At 36.7% G+C, this 19,824-nt stretch overlaps 3 protein-coding genes across 3 annotated transcripts; 2 read left to right on the top strand and 1 right to left on the bottom strand.

Moving 5' to 3' along the window:
* Positions 1–26: 26 nt before the first annotated feature.
* LOC123695960 (enolase) lies at positions 27–4,615 on the top strand. The gene is made up of 8 exons (XM_045641912.1): positions 27–153; positions 435–514; positions 597–791; positions 897–1,149; positions 1,694–1,890; positions 2,024–2,272; positions 3,326–3,477; positions 4,142–4,615. The coding sequence occupies exons 2-8, from the start codon at positions 443–445 to the stop codon at positions 4,323–4,325; spliced, it is 1,302 nt and encodes a 433-aa protein (XP_045497868.1). The 5' UTR covers positions 27–153; positions 435–442; the 3' UTR covers positions 4,326–4,615.
* Positions 4,616–8,022: 3,407 nt separating this feature from the next.
* On the top strand, positions 8,023–11,940 carry LOC123695959. Its single transcript, XM_045641911.1, has 2 exons — positions 8,023–8,236; positions 11,548–11,940. Exons 1-2 carry the CDS (start codon positions 8,108–8,110, stop codon positions 11,677–11,679), a joined length of 261 nt encoding a protein of 86 aa, XP_045497867.1. The 5' UTR covers positions 8,023–8,107; the 3' UTR covers positions 11,680–11,940.
* Positions 11,941–14,281: 2,341 nt separating this feature from the next.
* On the bottom strand, positions 14,282–16,462 carry LOC123695955. Its single transcript, XM_045641906.1, has 5 exons — positions 16,109–16,462; positions 15,763–15,913; positions 15,017–15,159; positions 14,756–14,941; positions 14,282–14,637 (listed from the first exon to the last, which is right to left on the bottom strand). Exons 1-5 carry the CDS (start codon positions 16,296–16,298, stop codon positions 14,456–14,458), a joined length of 852 nt encoding a protein of 283 aa, XP_045497862.1. The 5' UTR covers positions 16,299–16,462; the 3' UTR covers positions 14,282–14,455.
* Positions 16,463–19,824: the final 3,362 nt, after the last annotated feature.

The following is a 19,824-nucleotide window of genomic DNA, read 5'->3' as shown; positions in this document are numbered from 1 at the left end:
ATCGATAATTTTTCGAATCGGTAATACTGTCAATACAACTCTATTTTCACCTTGTGAAGGTCAAAGGACAGTTAGCCGGTGAAAATCAGAGGAAATTGCACGTCTGCAAAGGTTAAATAAGTCAACGAAATTAAAGCAGCTGAATTATATTTGGTAAGTACCAAGATTTATGCAAAACGTGATAAAATTGGTAATACTTCATAAATCTGAATTTCCAATTAGATTTTATAGTGCTTCACTTCGTTAGATAATTTGAGGAAGCTTGTTCATATTTCATTAGTATTATTTCTATTTCTGATAATTATTACTTACTACTATGTAAATATATGTGCATTTAGGGAATTCTCAATAAAATTTATCCAAAAGCTTAGTTTCATACGTATATATAATATAATGATGTCTAGTTATGATTACCGGGCGTATATTATCCACAGTATCAAAGATGCCTATCAAATCGATCAAAGCTCGTCAGATCTTCGACTCCCGTGGCAACCCCACCGTAGAGGTCGACTTGGTGAGTATTATTTGACCTTGATGCTTATGTTAGTCATTTGTAACTTCTTCATCCTAAATACAAATATATAAAATCGTTTTAGGTTACTGAACTGGGTCTTTTCCGGGCAGCTGTACCATCTGGAGCATCTACTGGAGTCCATGAAGCCTTAGAATTAAGAGACAATGTGAAGGGAGAATATCACGGCAAGGGTGTATTGACTGCCATTAAGAACATCAACACCGTAATTGCCCCTGAACTTTTGAAGCAGAATTTTGAAGAAACCCAACAAAAGGAGGTTTGAACTACTATATTTTAAATTGTTCTTGTGTAATGTATAGTTTATTAATATTTTTACATCTCAAAAAAAGAAAAACTTTATCTAACAACACTTTTTCAACAGATTGATCAATTCATGATCACCCTGGATGGAACTGAGAACAAGTCCAAGTTTGGTGCCAATGCCATCTTGGGTGTGTCTCTTGCTGTAGCGAAGGCCGGAGCTGCTAAAAAGGGTGTTCCTCTTTACAAGCATCTTGCTGATTTAGCTGGCAATAGCCAAATTGTGCTACCAGTACCCGCCTTCAATGTCATCAACGGTGGCTCCCACGCAGGAAACAAGTTGGCTATGCAAGAGTTCATGATCTTGCCGACTGGTAAGTAATGACTCAAAATTTGTTAATTCTTGGCACTTATGTTGTTATAGCATTGTTATGATTTCATCATGCTTCAGTATCTGTAAATAAATAGTGTTATCATCAAGTAGTAACAAATATTTTAATAGTTATTACTTATTGTAATCATAGTTGAGTAATTAATCTGTTTCATGTTATCTAAACATATGTTTTCTATCACGTCAAATAGATCAATCATGGTTCAATATAGGTACATAGTCACATTCAACATTGTTTATTTCTTTTCTTAAAAATAATTTTCATATACCACATTTTAACCCATTGAGCCCCGAGCGGCCCGATCGGACCACAACACAATAGATGTCATAATTATTAATTATATTATTTTTTAGGTCAACTATGCTCTATTTTTTATATAAAATTATGATACTATAATATTGTCCTTTTACGTATAATATTTCAATTAGGGACATTGAACATACATAATATAAAATATATGACGTGACCATAAATTGATAAAACAGATGATAACACAAAGTTAATAAAATTAATAACATGTTACCAGGTGCCTCATCATTCAGTGAAGCCATGCGTATGGGCTCTGAAGTGTACCATCACCTCAAGAAAATCATCAAGGAGAAGTTTGGATTAGACTCGACAGCTGTTGGTGATGAGGGTGGCTTTGCACCCAACATCCAGAACAACAAGGATGCTTTGTTCCTTATCCAGGATGCCATCCAGCAGGCTGGATACACTGGAAAGGTATTAACTATTAAATATTATAGAGAACACTTTAAAATGACGAAATTATTTTATTTATAATAAAAATTGAATTATTAAAGATATTCAATATTCAGAGAATAATAAATAATATTTTTTAATTGGTTTGTTATAGATTGAGATTGGTATGGATGTCGCCGCATCTGAATTCTTCAAGAACGGCACATACGATCTTGACTTCAAGAACCCCAAGTCCAACCCAGCAGACTATTTGTCATCGGAGAAACTCGCTGATGTGTACCTAGACTTCATCAAGGACTTCCCAATGGTCTCCATCGAGGATCCCTTTGACCAGGACGATTGGTCTGCATGGGCCAACTTCACTGCACGTACATCCATACAGATTGTTGGTGACGATCTTACTGTGAGTTGAAATTATTTTTATTTTAATCATATAATTTTTCATGTGAACCTGATGAATTAATGTATTTTTTATATTGTTAAATTATGTACTGGCAACATCAATACAATTAACTTAATAATAAGGTTATATAGGTAAACCAGAATCTGATGGCAATTAGGGAAATCAAAATTTTGAGTGTGCAACCCTAGGGAAAATGGGCTGAACGATCTTGATACTGCTTATTTTTTATTTTGTCCTCAACATCATTTGTCACATTACATAAGTGCACAATACTGTACTTAATAATGAGATATCCACTTAATATTATGTAGGTACATACTTACATGTTTAATATACATATTACTTTTATCTATGTAATACATATTACATATTATTTACACATACCTATATTTGTATATTCATTATCATTATGTCATGTAAAAATATGGATGTAATGATAATGCAGATCTAAACTAGATAATGCTAATAATTTTTTTATAAAATAAATAAAAACTATGTTTATTTTCGTAAGTATTAACAGATACACACAATATCAAATTGAATTGGACAGCTTGGACTTGACGAATAGCCGTATTGGAAACTCTTGTAATAAGTTTTCATAAAATTATGTTGTAATCAACAAACAATATTATAGTTACCTATTTATAATATTTTTAATTTTAAGTATCAAATCGGGTAAGTCCAATTTACCAATAAAATATTCAAAATTGAAAATTGTGATGTGTTTGACCCTTCTTCATCGAATGTTTTTCCATACACATTATAAATAACATCTCTTGCTTGTGATCGCAGCGGCTTTTTCGACATTTTCGAAGATTTTTTAGACAAAATCCTAAAAATTATTCATTAATTCCAAAGAAGACAAATAATTTGACAACCAATTTGATAGTTGTCAAATAACATTGCCATATGAAAATCTTTTATTTCTTAATTATAAATATGCCATCAGATTCTGGTAGACCTATATTGATTCAAACTATGCATATTCAATACTGATCACAAACAACACGATAAAAATGAAGATTTATAAATACTTTTTCTATTTATTTCCAGGTGACAAACCCTAAACGCATTACGACTGCTGTTGAGAAGAAGGCCTGCAACTGTTTATTGCTGAAGGTGAACCAAATTGGAAGTGTCACTGAGTCTATTGACGCTCACTTGCTGGCCAAGAAGAATGGATGGGGTACTATGGTGTCCCATAGGTTAGTAATAGCTTTTTTTTTAAAATTAAAATTGATTTATTATTTATAGTAATGTTCCAATGCATTAAGAATCGGTATAGCCCAGTCATATTAGGGGTTTCACCTCGGAATGAAAGATAATAAGCTGGAAATTGGTAAAAACCTTTGTTTTGTTACCCTAAATATTGTCTCAAAAGTCACAAATGCTATCGTGTCCGCGTCTTAAGATATTGAAGGTCAAAGGTCACAAAAAACGATTTTTCGCGAATATCTCGGTTCCTATTGCTTAAATGATATTTTGACCTATTATGAAAGTATATTATGATAGTATAAAATTCTCAACAACTTTTGTCTAAACTTTTTTTTTATACGATCAACCGTTTTTGAGGTAGAGCGCGAAGAGTGCGCAGCGTACATATGAGCTAATGCAGGGTCAAGCGTGAGTTACGATTATCAGTACGTTGTATAAAGTCAATTATTGACAAAAAAATTATAATCTTTTTTCACTTTTTTCTACTAATTTCACTGGGCTAGTATGGGATTCTTCTTGATACTGTGAGCCTAAATGTTAACAACATTTAATTTCGGAATACATATTAATTATCTTAAATAAGGGTCTCTTCCAATTTGATGACAGTCAATAGTTTAAATAAAAATAATTATAATAATATTTTTTCTCTAACAGGTCTGGTGAGACTGAAGATACCTTTATTGCTGACTTGGTTGTTGGTCTGTCTACTGGCCAGATCAAAACAGGTGCGCCATGCAGATCTGAACGCTTGGCCAAATACAACCAGATTCTTCGCATTGAAGAAGAACTTGGAGCTGCTGCCAAGTACGCCGGCAAAAACTTCCGCAGACCAGTTTAAATAATTGTCATGATAATATATCCTGTATTAACAGATTAGCTGACTGTTGGGCATTAAAAATTAGTATGGCACAATAGTCCTACTTTTAAGTACATGCATATTCCTTTCTTGCATTATAATATATTGTTTGTTGTTATTGTAGATTGTTTTATACAATAGATCTGCTGATTGTCAAAATTTGCTACTCAAAAATTTTATTTGTCGTGTAGCGTGTGATGTATGTAAGATTATTTATTTATAAGTTGTAAATGTGAATTCTGATTTTCGAAACAATAAAAGCTGTTTAATCATTTGTCTCTAATCATTATTGAGCTCAAATTATAGGATTCCTTAATTGCTTATTGAATCACAGTATTTAAAAAATCTTGAAACTATCTTTGTGTGAACTGCAGCCTGGCTGTGCCGGCGAGGCGCCGCGCAGTTTATCCTGTGGACAAATCACAAAAGTAATAGCTTGTGTTATTTTGGTACATTAAGCTACGGTATTATCAAAATCCGTTCAGTGCTTTTCCGGAAACAGTAACAAACATCCATACATTCTTGGGGAGCGTTCAAGTATTACGTAACGCAATTTTTGTATATTTTTGACCCCCCCCTCCTCCCCTTGTAACGCACCATAACGTTTTACTATACCCCCCCCCCCCCCCAGTCTCAGAACGTTCCGTAACACTCAAGTGACCATTTTTACCCTAAAGTCGCAAAAAAGTATATTACAGATTTTATCCTTTTTAATCCGCAACACCTGCGTATTATGTTTATAATCATCATCATTAACAAGTACTGACAAAGAGAACAACAATAAATGATGTTTAATACAATCTAGGGATTCCCAGTGAAATATATAAACAAAAAGGTTTGCCAACTTAGAGCGTTTTCACATTGTCCGGTCCGATATCGGATATCGGGCGCCGATAGCCGATATCCGATATCGGAGGCTAAGTAAAATGTATGATTTAGGTACCTGTCTTTCACATTGTCCGGTCCGATATCGGATATCGGAGCCAACACCGATATTCCCGTGAACTATCGGACGATAATGTTCAGTGTTACCAACTCAATTTTCGAAAAGGTAGTATACCAACAGCAAAAAAGCACTAGTTTGTGTATTTTCAGTCATTTCTAGGCGCTAAATGTAAAAAAAAATCCTTTCATTTACTATAAACCTTTTTATTAAGAAAACATTCATTTAAGTATTTAAAGGCATTAAAAATACTATTTTTACGGGAGCTATTTTAATACCGTCCTATAATATACGGCAATTGGCTGAACTGAAGTAAACAAAAATATATTGCGTTCTTAAATTCAACCGTATCTTAGAAATATTAGTGTCTTTTATCTTTATTTACTCATTCTGCCTCGCTCCTCCTCCTACTTGGACTACTGTTGTGCTGTAAGCTGTTTATTGTATTGTTGTCATTGAGTCACAGATTTAGTGCTTTGATTTAGCGCCGATATCAAACCTGTATAATAAATAGCACATCTAAATAATATTAAGTAATTAATAATATCAAATCTTTTGACGTGACAACGTCTTAAATTAGGTTGCGGCTGGGAGTCACTTATGAAAAAGTGTAACGCTCGGTAACGTTACGATGAGTCACCGAAAGAGGCACGCGGGCATGGTTAGCCCGCCTAAGAGCGAGAGAGACAGACATAAAAAGTCGTTGTCACGTAAAACTTTCGCCCGTATACCGACTTTACAGGCAACCAATTTTTTTATATTTTACTTTTCCAGCTGTTTTTGAAGTCGGTTTCTTTTTTGTAGTTATTTTTACTGTATGTACAACTACGATCTATCAGTTGAATTTTTTAAATCAAACTCTTTTTATTGAAAAGAAAATTTACAATACGGCAATTTTGTTTAGTTTTCTCTAAAATTTCAGAATTAGAATGCGGCGACCTTACATTTTGTCAAGAACGCGCGGCGACTTTTGAGCTTGTTTGGCTTGTTTACTATTTTGGTTGTCATGGCTCGTATGCTTACATTATATATGGCTATATTATTATTAGTCTGTGGTACTACGTAGATAATTTACTGTTCTGTGGTAGATAACAGCACCTAAATTTGTAAATGTAGGTAATTTGAATTTATATTTGCCAGTTTCGTCGCTTTAATACTGATTGAATTTTATTTTATTTTATTTGTATAAGAACATAACAGTCGTACATGATTTAATATAAAAAAGTTCTAAAATTCACTACGACCACACAACATGTTCTGTTATTAAAAAAAGAAAAACAGCATATAAAAAAAAACAAGCCTCACAATGAAATTGAATATTGAAACTAGATTCTGACTCTGCAGAGGGTACAAATCCAAACTCCGCAGTCAGCAGATTAAACCGGTTTGAAAAACATAGTTTATTTATTACTATTTATTTTATTTAAAATAAAGTTTATTTTTTGTAACATAAATGCATCCACTGTTTTTTTTAATTCTCCATATATCTACTTTTCCAGTTTCTGGCAACACTCATGATATCGGGACGATATTATCGGATAATGTGAAAGGGCAAATTGTGTCCGATATCGGATATCGGCTATCGGCTTCCGATATCCGATATCGGACCGGACAATGTGAAAACGCTCTTACGAGAACAAATCAAAAATGACGACCAGACTAATACAATTAAGGGATTCCCCGTAAAACATAAATGAAAGTGGTTGCCAATTTTGGAGTTTTAATTCACTCATTTTTTATAAAAAAAAACAATGTTACGTAACGTGTTGTAAGAAAGACCCCCTCCGCCCCTGTAACGCATCGTAACGTTTTACGAGACCCCCCTCCCCCCAAATTGCGTTATGTATTACTTGAACGCTCCCTTATAGGAGATTATAATAATAGAAAACAAAACTTGATCCGAGTGAAAAGCCAAGGGATGGATATAGGATAGGTATATTTGTAAGCCACGAACGGAAAGCTAGCTATTGCTTATTTACTAAGGGTCAACTCACACCAAAAGAGCGTCGAAGCGGAGCGCAGTTTCCGTGTCATATGAATTTTAACTTTATCTTCATTACTATAATACTTATTATCGCATGACAAGCTCGAACGAGTCGCGCGGATGCCCGCGGCGCCGCTGGAATTCCGTGGAATTCCATTAACGGAGCCGTGCGACTGCGCGAGAAGTCGCGGGAATTCCCGAGAATGCTCGAGCATTCGCGAGGCCGCTGGCAATATCCCGCCCCTCGCGCCCGCTCCCCGCACGCGTCTGTGCGCGCGAGCATTCGAACTGCGCAAAGAGCGACCCGTGAATTCATCGCGGGAAGGCGCGCGGATTCCCGCGACTGCTCGAGAAGTCGCTGGAATGCTCGAGAAGTCGCGGGTCTCCGCTACTCCGCGCTTCGCCGCGCTGCGCTGCGCTTCGCCGCTCTTTTGGTGTGAGTTGACCCTATTTATTTAGTCGTCTCTTTCACTCACTATAGGTGAATCATGCTTATCTCAGCATGCACCTGAATCTGATGTCCCACGGCCGGTCAGGCAACAGACCGCGGCAGGCGTTCTCCCGAATAAATATTTAACTAACTAATGAACTAAGGCTTACCTATTTAGTCCTATTTAGAGAAGTCACAAATGGTGACCCTCACTTCTCTGAGAGAAGTATTTTCTTCAGTAACAAATAAAATGTATAATAGACATGTATCCAGCCCTAGTAGTTGAATAAAAAAAAATTAACAATGACATTTTCACACTGTCTTCTGTCAAAATGTAACTGTCACTAAAATTTTGGCTTAAAAAATCAGCTGGTATCACAAACATCTAAAAGGTTAACACATTGAAAATGGTTCGCATTACAACAATCCTTCGTCGTGTTCCAGTAATTAAATTCCGCAAAGGAGGAATAGGGCAACCTGGGGCTCCCGCGGCAGCGGCACCCTCGGGAGCACCGGCAACGGCCTCACTTCAAACGGTATGTTGACCTTTATTTCATAATCATGTGAGCCGAATTTGTTTTGTTTCTCATTATTTCGACATTGCATTATGTGGGAAAATGCAAGTATCCCTTGCATGTCGTGTTAATTTTAAGTGTAACATGTAAAATGCATTATTTTTGAAATCATAATCAACTATATTATTTCATATGAACGCTCAAAGCATCCCTGCTCATTTTCCGGATATGCTGGCGTCATTCGTGTCGAATAATATTCACGCAATACTTGTGTCTGAGACATGGCTTAAGCCATGTCTTCCTTCATCTTCCTACTCCCTTCCCGGATTTAACTTAATTCGTAATGACCGAATCGGGAAAGGTGGCGGTGGTGTGGCCATATACCTTCGCTCACACTTGCCTTATAAAATTGTAAGTACTTCTCCCCAGCCTCCACCTTTAAATACAGCAGAACATCTTCTCTTAGAACTGGATCTTTCTCCCTCAAAAATTTTACTTGGTGTATTTTACAGCCCTTCCCTTTTAGTAGACTACTTTGCATCTTTAGAAAATACGCTTGAAAACTACTTACCGATTTACAAACATGTTATTTTTATGGGGGACTTTAATACGTGTCTTCTGAAACGTGACCACCGTTCCAACAAATTACTTGGCCTTGTTAACTCGTTTAACCTTCATGTTCTTTCCCAAAATGCTACTCACTTTATGCCTGGTTGCATCCCTTCTCTGTTAGATCTCATGATAGTCTCCTCTCCCGAATTTGTTGCGAAGTTTGATCAATGTCCTGCTGATGCATTTTCCTGTCATGAACTAATTTACTTGTCCTATAAATTACGTCCACCAAAACTTCGACCATCTGTCCTGTTGCTACGTAATTTTGGTGGAATTAATCAGGAGAACCTCTTGTCTGATGCCAGACAAATGAGCTGGTCAGATGTTTTTGAAGCTGAATCAATTGATGCTAAAGTGGGTATATTCAATAGCATCATTACTCATCTATACGATAAGCATGCACCGCTAAGGCGCGTTAAAAAGAAACATCTGCCTGCGCCGTGGCTCACCAAGGATATTGTTGCTATTATGAATCAGAAAAACCGAGCGAAGTCAAAACTGAAGTCCGCAAAAACTGATGCAGCCAAATTGAAGTATAAGAATATCAGGAATCGGTGTAACATGTTGTGTAGAGATGCACAACGACGCCATATCCATAAATCTATTGACAGTGGTGACACTGCAAAAACATGGAAATTTCTTAGAACCTTAGGTGTTGGAAAATCAGAAACCAATCTCCCGCATAATGTTAACATCGATTCTTTAAATCAACACTTCTCTTCTTCTTCTACCTCCTTCGATGACAAGTTAATTCATCGTACCTTAGCTTATCTTTCATCACTTCCAACACCTCAATTCCCATCATTCGTCTTTAATCAATTCACCGACTGTGATATTAAGAAGAACGTTCTGTCCATATCTTCTAATGCGGTCGGAAGTGATCTTATCTGTCGTAGTATGATCATTCCCATCCTTGATATTATTTCTCCTATCCTCACCCATATTTTAAATTATAGCGTAACTACGTGCAGTTTTCCTGACCTTTGGAAAGCTGCTCAAATTATACCTCTTCCAAAAAAAAATAATCCCAGTAATCCCACTGATTTCCGCCCTATTTCCATTTTACCCTTCCTCTCCAAAGTCCTAGAACGCTTGATACATCAACAACTTACCACCTTTCTGAACAAAAACAGCGTCCTTAGTCCTTTCCAATCCGGTTTCCGTCCTGGTCACAGTACTACGACAGCGTTGGTTAAGGTTACCGACGACATCAGATCAGGTATGGACAATAAGCAGCTAACCGTATTAACTCTTTTAGACTTTAGTAATGCTTTTAATAGTGTCAATCATAGAGTATTGTTAGGTCTGCTTCGTTCAATTAATATATCTCCAGAGGTGATTGATTGGTTTCAAAGTTACCTGCGTGGACGGCGACAGCGCATTATAGTTGATGATAAAATATCATCCTGGTCATCCATTACTGATGGTGTCCCGCAGGGTGGCGTGTTGTCTCCTCTTCTTTTTGCGATATTTATAAACTCTATCACAAGTAATTTAACTTCTCTCTACCACATTTACGCCGATGACTTGCAAATATACACTCAATCAAGCCTCGAAGATATATCACATGCTATAGCCTCAACTAATGCTGATTTAGCCAGGATTGTTGAATGGAGCACAAACTATGGCCTTACCATTAATCCATCTAAGAGTCAGGTCATCATCATTGGTAGCCCCCGTCTCATCTCAAGGCTTGACTGGGAGAACCTCACACCTATTTCTATTGATGGCATTGTTATACCTTTTAGCAAAACTGTTAAAAACCTTGGTGTGTACCTTGATACAACTTTATCTTGGCGTGATCACATAAAAGAGGTGAGTCGTAGGGTTTATGCCTCATCTTGCTCGCTAAGGCGTTTGCGTAACTTCTTGCCATTCTCCACTAAAATCATACTGGCACAATCCCTTCTTTTGCCTATTATCGATTACGCTGACGCTTGCTGTTCGGATCTTACGCAGGAGCTTTTAAATAAACTGGAGCGTCTGCAAAACTTTTGTATACGTTTCATTTTTGGGCTTCGGAAGTACGATCATGTTTCGTATTTTAGAAAAAAACTCAAGTGGCTGCCAATCCGATCTCGTCGTAATATACATTTTCTCCGTCTTTTGTATCAAGTACTTTTTGACCCTAAATCGCCTTCATACCTTAAGAATAACTTTGAATTCCTCCAGAATGAAACTTATACTCTACGGTCGAAAGAAAGACTCACACTGCGTGTGGCTACTCAAAAAACTGATTTCTTAAGTTATTCATTTGCTTCAACCGCTGTAAGATTGTGGAACTCTTTACCTGTGGATATAAGACGTGCACAATCTTTGACTTCTTTTAAACGTCTAATACATAAATATTATTTAGATCTGGAATATGGCTCTGAGTAGTGACCTTAATACTTTAAGTAATTAATAACTATTAACTATATTTTTATATGTGTATGTTTATCATTTAGTAGGTATATATTATTATGTAATTATTAAGTAATATGTATGTTTGTAAAATATTGTTTAGTTTTTAAAATAAGATTTTGATGCCTCCCTTTATACAGCAAACACTTGTCCTTTGCCTAAGGGGTCGCCTGGTAGAGATCACTCTGAAGTGATAAGGCCGCCCCGTTACACATATTAAGCTGTAACATTGTGACTTATTAGGTATATACTTTTATATTTTATAAAAACAATGTGTGTAATGAAGTGTCAAATAAATAAATATATTTTTTTCTTAGCCTGTTCAAGCTCAACCAAGCGCAGCAATGAGTACTGGCCCTATATCAGATATTGATTTACCTCCTCGCTACAGAAGACTACCACTCTCACAAGAAGAGATTGATCACATCAATGGCGGTGGAGTTGTTTAGTGCACACAGTTACTTTTTGTAGATTTAAAACTTAGTAGAACTATCTACTATTGTCTATTTTTTTTAGTTGTAGCAAGTTATTTATTGTTATGGTAGAAATATAATTTTACTTGTATGTATGAAAGCATTTATAAATTGAATTAATTTTCATTTGCAAACCTTATTAATTGAAGGAAGTATTATTTATTGGTATGTTGGCTATTCTGCCATTTGTTTAATATTGTGGAAAACTATAACTTTAAAATAAATTTTTATTATTAATTAGTCTTTTTATTAATCTCTTTATCTTTATTGTAGCAAAATTCTTTTTTGGCATGATTAAATTAATGCTTAAATTGATAATGCTTATGGAACATACCAATTTTTGATTGAATCTTTGATCAAATTTAGGTATATTCTGTGCTTGCATTTTACAGCAATGTTAAGAAATAATAAACATTCAATATGTTTATGATTAAGTTCAGAATCAGTTGAAGCATTAATTTAAATTTCTTCTGTTATTTGTCATATCTCTATTTTATTAATGTAAACAAACTTTCAGGAAACAAAAAAAACAGTAGCAGCTAGTACAACTGCATCAGGCTTCATGGTTCCTCGAACAATAATGATTCAATATGGAAAACAAGGCGATGTGATTGTTTTCAAAATGTTACTTCAAAAATTAGAAGGAAAACCATTGAAAGTTTAACATCTTTTTTTAAATATATCCCTTCAGCTGTGGCGGCCATTTTGCACGGTTTCGCGCATCTGTGAAGGCCATTCTGCGTGGTCAGCGCGAAACCGTGCGAGTTATAAACAATGACGATATCTCTAAAATTTTGTAGGGAGCTACTTTGTATAACTAATATCGTTCGAATCGTTATGAAACAAGCTAATATATAAAAGATATCTTAGTCATAAATTACTTTGCAATAAATAAGTAATTCTAGCTTGAAATCAGGGTGAGCAATTTTTTTTAGTTCATTGTACAAAACTCGTTAAAAATAAATAAATAAATAATTATTCATACAAAAAGGTTTTATTGTATTTACAATAATACATATACAAACTCATTAAATAATAAAAACCATTCATTCCTATACATTTTTTTTAAAATACAAGGCTTACAAAAACATTAGCCATTCCGAGCGGCCGAGCGCCGGGCAAAAAATAGGGACCGTTAATTATTCTTCAATCCAAGTGGTTTAGGTTATTAACTTATATTAAAGTTCGGTTCTTATACTTGACTACAAAAGAGTTTTGGCTGTAAGAAGTTTTTATGTTACGAGAAATGAAACAACAAAAAAAGCACTTGAAAAAAGTACCTCTTGAACTTTGGATACCTGACAGGATGAATTCTGTTACATTTATTTGATGACAGATGTCATGATAAAGCATAGTGTTCATTTACGAATCGTTAAAACAATAAAAGACATATGAAACCTTTGTAAAACATTCCTAAAATCGATGACTAAACCCAATGACGCTGTCGGCGCTGCGCGCGAAATCGAGACGTTGGACGGTAACTTTTTAAAGCGCTAGAGACGCTCGTAGCTACGTTTTTGTTATGTAAACATGTGGATGTATGCCATCCTTGTTCTTCTGTTGATATTTTGTGTTAGTTTGAGTATAGGTAAACCAGAATCTGATGGCAATTAGGGAAATCAAAATTTTGAGTGTGCAACCCTGGGGAAAATGGACTGAACGATCTTGATACTGCTTATTTTTTATTTTGTCCTCAATATAATTAGTCACGTTACATAAGTGGACAATACTGTACTTAATAATGAGATATCCACTTAATATGATGTAGGTACATAAATATACAATTATACATATTACTTTTATACAGGTAACACATATTATTATTTACACATACCTATATTTGTATATTCATTACCAGTATACCATGTGAAAATATCGATATAATTATAATGTAGATCAAAACTGCTTATAATTTTTTATAAAATAAAATATTAATAAAATAAAATTGTTTATTTTAAAGTATTAACAGATACACACATTATATAATTGACTTGGACAGCTTGGACTTGACGAATAGCCGTATTGGAAACTCCTGTAATAAGTTTTCATAAAATTTTATTCTAATCAACAAACAATATTATAGTTACCTATATATAATATTTTTTAATTTAAAGTATCAAAACGGGTAAGCCCAATTTACCAATAAAATCTTCAAAATTGAAAATTGTGATGTGTTTGACCCTTCTTCATCGAATATTTTTCTATACACATTATAAACAACACCTCTTGCTTGTGATCGCAGCGGCTTTTTCGACATTTTCGAAGATTTTTTAGACAAAATCCTAAAAATTATTCATCAACTGCAAAAAAGACAAATAATTTGACAACCAATTTGATAGTTGTCAAATAAGTTGCCACATGAAAATCTTTTATTTCATAAATAAAAATATGCCATCAGATTCTGGTAGACCTATAGGAAAGATATAGTTTACGATATACAATTGTAAAAAATACGACAGAAGGTACGTCACGGTATAATCAAGCTCCAGGAGCGGGGTCCACAGATGCGATTTTTTTGACATCGTTCTTCTAAAGATTTTATAACAGACAAGGGGATATCAAATAAAAATTACACCTGTAACATAATAATTCTTTAATATACTTTTTAAAATATAAAAAATAAATGCTTACTTAAATAATATGTAATATAGATTTTATGTCCTTGGCATAGTTGTAGTATAACTATTTTTTCGGTGTGAAATCAACATACAAAATATAAATCACATAAAATAAACTGAGGACTAGTAATAATCTAATAATATCGAACATTGAGTTTTTCTTTCTGGATGGACCACATCTGTGCAGACGGCCCATCATAGGCATTTTCACTATTATTTTCGAATTTTATTAAACCAAACTTTGCAAATTTTTTCTTCCATTCGCTTGTTTGGGATAATATTAGTAACGCTTTAGCAATTGAGGTTTTAATGTTATCTGAAATATAGAAAATAATATTAAGAAATATACAGTATATAAATATATATTGGATATCTTTATTTATATTTAAAACGTAAAATACATGATAATACATATGTAATGAGGGCCCACCTACCTGATAATCTGGAATTTACTACGATGGGGTACGGCGGCAATCGCCCTAATGTTTCCAAAGTTATAATATCTTTACCTCCGTCGTGCATGTATTTTTTTGAATTTAGTAGGGTCGTTGAATCGACCGCCGCCCATTCCGCTTGTTTAGATAAGACCATTTGAGCAGAGGCCAAATGTGATCCAGATTCTGAAACAAATTAAAAAGATTGATAAGATATTCTATTTTGTTCTAATTTTTATCCAACATCTGTGTGTGGTTTACTTAGTAGTGAGCCAAAGAAAGATGCATTTTCGCCCTTTTCTCTTAATGTCTTAAGGACTATTTTACTTCCGCTTAGTGATTCTTCATCGCTGTATGCAAACGTACATCCGCGAAGGTCGTGTAAAGTATTGACGTTATGGGCCCTGTAATAAAAAAAAATATAAGTGTCCAATCAACCGGAATCAAAAATTAGGAACTATATACGACGAAAATCAATTGAGAAATAATAGAAGCATACTGTGTTATCAGGAGACATGGCTGATAACAATTAATTTATCTACTTATTTGCTTTTAGACTATTGTAACTACTCGATGTATTCGATATTATTTACACAGACCATCAAACTGTATTGTTTATTAACGTCAATATAACTAGAGGTGCAAGAGCCGTATTTTAAAACACCTACGCAACTATGTGGTGAAAAATCTCAAAATGAGCACAAGGCTGACATGTTTTAATTTATTTTTCTCATCGAATAATTCAATGGCAAATATTCTGTCTCAATATAAAGCAATACTAGATTGTCATAATAATTTTGTAATTTTATATGAAATGCAAAACAAAGTTTCATACACACAAAAAAATAATAATAAATCGGTTAATGACCGTTACCACTCAATACAATTAAATGTGACCTATATTAATGACACTTGATTACTATGAGATGATTAAATACATAATATATCTATTTTAATTTAAAACGACGCAATAGGTACTAAAATTGTTTAGTTGTAGGTAACCTTACTTTTTATCACTATGTATGATAACATCGGAGAAATATCCTGGTTTATTTTCCACATTCATTTGATGGGCAAATACTGGAGTAACAGGTAAAAGCTGTATGTATTTATTTCCTTTCTGCCTTATTCTCATATAGGCTGCTGCAGTCATAAAAGCTGTAAAATGTAAATGATTAAAAACATAATAAAAAATTCCATTCTATTTATTTTTATTATCCAATATAAACAGAATGTTGTTTCTGTCTTAATGCGGGTAGTTTTGTATATAGGGGGTATGTTAATTAGAAGGTCTTGTAGATCTCCGAAAATATTTTTGGAAAACAAAAAAACTATAATTAAATAATAACTTACCCAGATCAAGCTTATCAGACTGAAAGGGATCTGGACGGTTAGCTATTGGTCCCGGGCGTCGGCTTTCATATTGCAATGAAACGTAGCAATCCAAAGCTTCTTCCACTAGTTCTATTATTAGCTCATATAATTCAACGGGATGTGTAGGACACATGTAAGTTGCAAAACGAAGTTCAAGCTTGTCTACCATTTTTTTATTAAAATAAATTTTCCCTGAATCTTATTGCAAGCGAATGTCTGATGTTTATTAAATTATTGAAGAGAATGTTATTTATTTGTACATATTATTATCAACGTGGACGATAAACAGTAAACACGCCGTGTTCACGACCTCGCTGGTTCTTGTTCGCTACTGTTTCTGTGACATCATACTGTACACGTGATAGAATAATGATCAATAATACATAATATAATAATCCTATATTAGACAACTGGAATGTCGTGTAGGAGGAAGGCTATAGGCTATATATCATCACGATAAGACCAACAGGAGCGGAACTTGCTATGTGGAACCAGGCGGGTAACCGCGGAGCGCAACTAGTTTTAAATATACTTCGACGGAACTGCATTTCTAAATAGAAATTGAATTAAGTTTTTTGTATGTATGTATAATAAAATGTATTTATTTGTTTCTTTGAGCCTTTAATCTATGCATCTATACTATCACTACCTACATAGTATAAAACAAAGTCGCTTTCACTGTCCCTATGTCCCTTTGTATGCTTAAAATCTTTAAAACTACGCAACGGATTTTGATGCGTTTTTTTTATAGATACTTAGAGTGATTCAAGAGGGGTTTTAGTATATAATTTATTAGGTTTTAGACAAAGCGGGCGAAGCCGCGGGCGGTAAGCTAGTATAATATAAAGCAGAAGAATTTGTTTTTTTTGACCGCGCTAATCACAGGAACTACTGGACTGATTTAAAAATTTTTTCAACGCGGGGTTTGTAAAGTGATTCGCGACTGGTATGGGCTATACATATTCAATCATAATCAGTAATCACCACAATAATCTGTGATCATAATATATGTATCATGTCCCACGGGAAGCCCACGGGCGAAGTCAAAGCAGCCACTAGGTCTATAGAGTCTAAATAGGTAATGATTTTAGGTACCCTACATAGTGTCTGCCGTTTTATTAGTTAACTAGTACAGTTGTGAAAAAGCTGTTATTTCCTGGTGTGGAGAAAATCTTTTTGTTTACTTGTTGATAATTGAATACTTTATGACAAGGCAATTTTATTATTACGAATCTCACTAATTCACCTAAATATTTTGAAGTGGGAGTCGAGCACTGCTTCGGCACGAAATGGGTCAAGCTCGCACCGGGGAAGTTACCACACCCTCACAGGAAACCGGCGTGAAGTGGTGGCATATTAACAGTATGCCACCGCGTTTCGTACGGTGAGTGAGGGGTCCGGAGGCCCAAAAACAACAACCCCCAAATATGAACGCGGCATTATTAGGCAGAATACCCCAGGAGGCAGGAGGGTACCGGCACCTGCGGTGCAGGAGAATCCCTCCCGCAGCGCCTGCGCTGCGGCAGCCCGTCGTATTCTGGGGCGGGCATAATTCCGCTCGGTCATGTGCCAAGGGGTTCGCAGAGCAAGCAAAAAAAATCACCCCCCTCCACTCTCACGGTGGACTTTTGTAACATACGGGGGCTGCACACTAACTTAAACGCCGTCCACTACCATCTTGAGACGGCTAAGCCGGCCTTGCTCTTCCTGACTGAGACTCAGATATCAACTCCGGCCGACGTATCTTATCTCACATACCCTGGTTTTAAGCTGGAGCATACTTTTGCACCGCGTGCCGGGGTATGCGCATACGTTAGGGAGGATATCTGTTGTCGACGTCTTGGCACCCTTGAAGGTGAGGATCTGTCTATTATCTGGCTGCATATTGACTGCGGCGACCACCCTCGCGTCTATGCTTGCCTGTACAGATCCCACAGCGGGAATACTGGTACCGACCGATTATTTGAGCACATCCAAGAGATGATCGACACCTTGCTTGTACAGTTCCCTTCTGCAGAGCTCGTGGTTTTAGGCGATTTCAATGCCCACCACGTTGAATGGCTCGGGTCGCGTACAACTGACCACGCGGGACGAACTGTACACGATTTTGCTCTAGCCTATGGCCTAACACAGCTGGTCTCATCGCCTACGCGAATACCGGATGTGGAGGGCCATACTCCCTCTCTTTTGGATCTTCTGCTGACCACACATCCCGAGAACTATCAGGTCTCCGTCGTGGCCCCACTGGGGTCATCAGACCATTGCCTGATACGGAGTATGGTGCCACTTATGGGCTCGAAACAGCAGACACCTGCAGCTCGACGCCGTGTGTGGCACTACAAGTCGGCAGACTGGGACGGAATGCGTGGTTTTTTCGCTTCCTACCCATGGGGGCCTGTTTGCTTCTCCTCGGAGGATCCCAACGCTTGTGCTGAGTCTATCACTGACGTGGTACTGCAGGGTATGGAACTATTTGTGCCATACTCTGTTGTGCCCGTTGGTGGTAGATCTAAGCCTTGGTTTGGACGTTCCTGTAACATGGCGTCTCGTCAGAAACAGGAACTTTTTCAAGCCTGGGTTGCAGCAACGGCGTGTCGCGATCCAAGCGTTGGTCTCATCAGGAAGAAGTACAACTCTGCCTCCAGATCCTTCAAGAGAGAAATCGCTAGGGCTAAATCCAGTTATATTGGTGCACTTGGCGATAGACTAGCGCGACTTCCTTCGGGAACACGGGCGTTTTGGTCCCTCGCCAAAGCCATCCAAGGTAACTTCTGTCGTTCATCCTTTCCTCCTTTGCACAAGGACGAAGACTCTCTGGCCCATTCCGCTAAAGAGAAAGCCGAACTCCTGGGCGCTCTCTTTGCTAGGAACTCGACTCTTGATGACAGGGGAAAGACACCGCCTACCATCCCGCGGTGCAACCATTCAATGGCGGATATACGTTTCACACAACGTGTCGTTCGAAACGCTCTCTTTTCCCTTGACATCCATAAGTCGACAGGGCCGGATGGAGTCTCCCCTATTGTGCTTAGGACATGTGCTCCTGAGTTGGCACCGGTTGTAACGCGTCTTTTTCGGCTCTCTTACGCCAAAGGAATCGTTCCGAACTCGTGGACTGCTCTTGTCCACCCAATCCCTAAAAAAGGCGATCGCTCAAATCCGTCTAACTACAGACCGATCGCCATCACCTCTTTACTCTCCAAAATAATGGAATCCATTATTAACTGCCAGCTCATGAGGTACCTGGAGGAGAACCAGCTGTTAAGCGACCGGCAATACGGTTTCCGTAGTGGTCGCTCGACTGGTGATCTTTTGGTGTACCTCACCCACAGATGGGCGGAGGCGGTTGAGAGTAAAGGGGAGGCATTGGCTGTAAGTTTGGATGTAGCGAAAGCCTTCGATCGGGTCTGGCACAAGGCACTTCTAGCGAAATTACCATCTTTCGGACTTCCTGCGAGGTTATGCGATTGGGTTGCCAGCTTCCTGGAAGAGAGGAGCATTAAGGTCGTTATCGACGGTTCCTGCTCTAAGCCTCTTTATGTGAATGCTGGTGTCCCACAAGGCTGCGTGCTATCTCCTACACTGTTTCTTCTGCATATCAATGATTTGTTACAAATCAGTAACATCCATTGCTATGCAGACGACAGTACGGGGGATGCTCTTTATCCCGGCCGTGCGAACACCTCAAAGGAAAG

Source organism: Colias croceus, chromosome 12 (genome assembly GCF_905220415.1).
Source record: "Colias croceus chromosome 12, ilColCroc2.1".
Taxonomy (NCBI): domain Eukaryota; kingdom Metazoa; phylum Arthropoda; class Insecta; order Lepidoptera; family Pieridae; genus Colias; species Colias croceus.
Note: the sequence above shows the minus strand (reverse complement) of the source record. Positions and strands in the feature narration are given on the sequence as shown.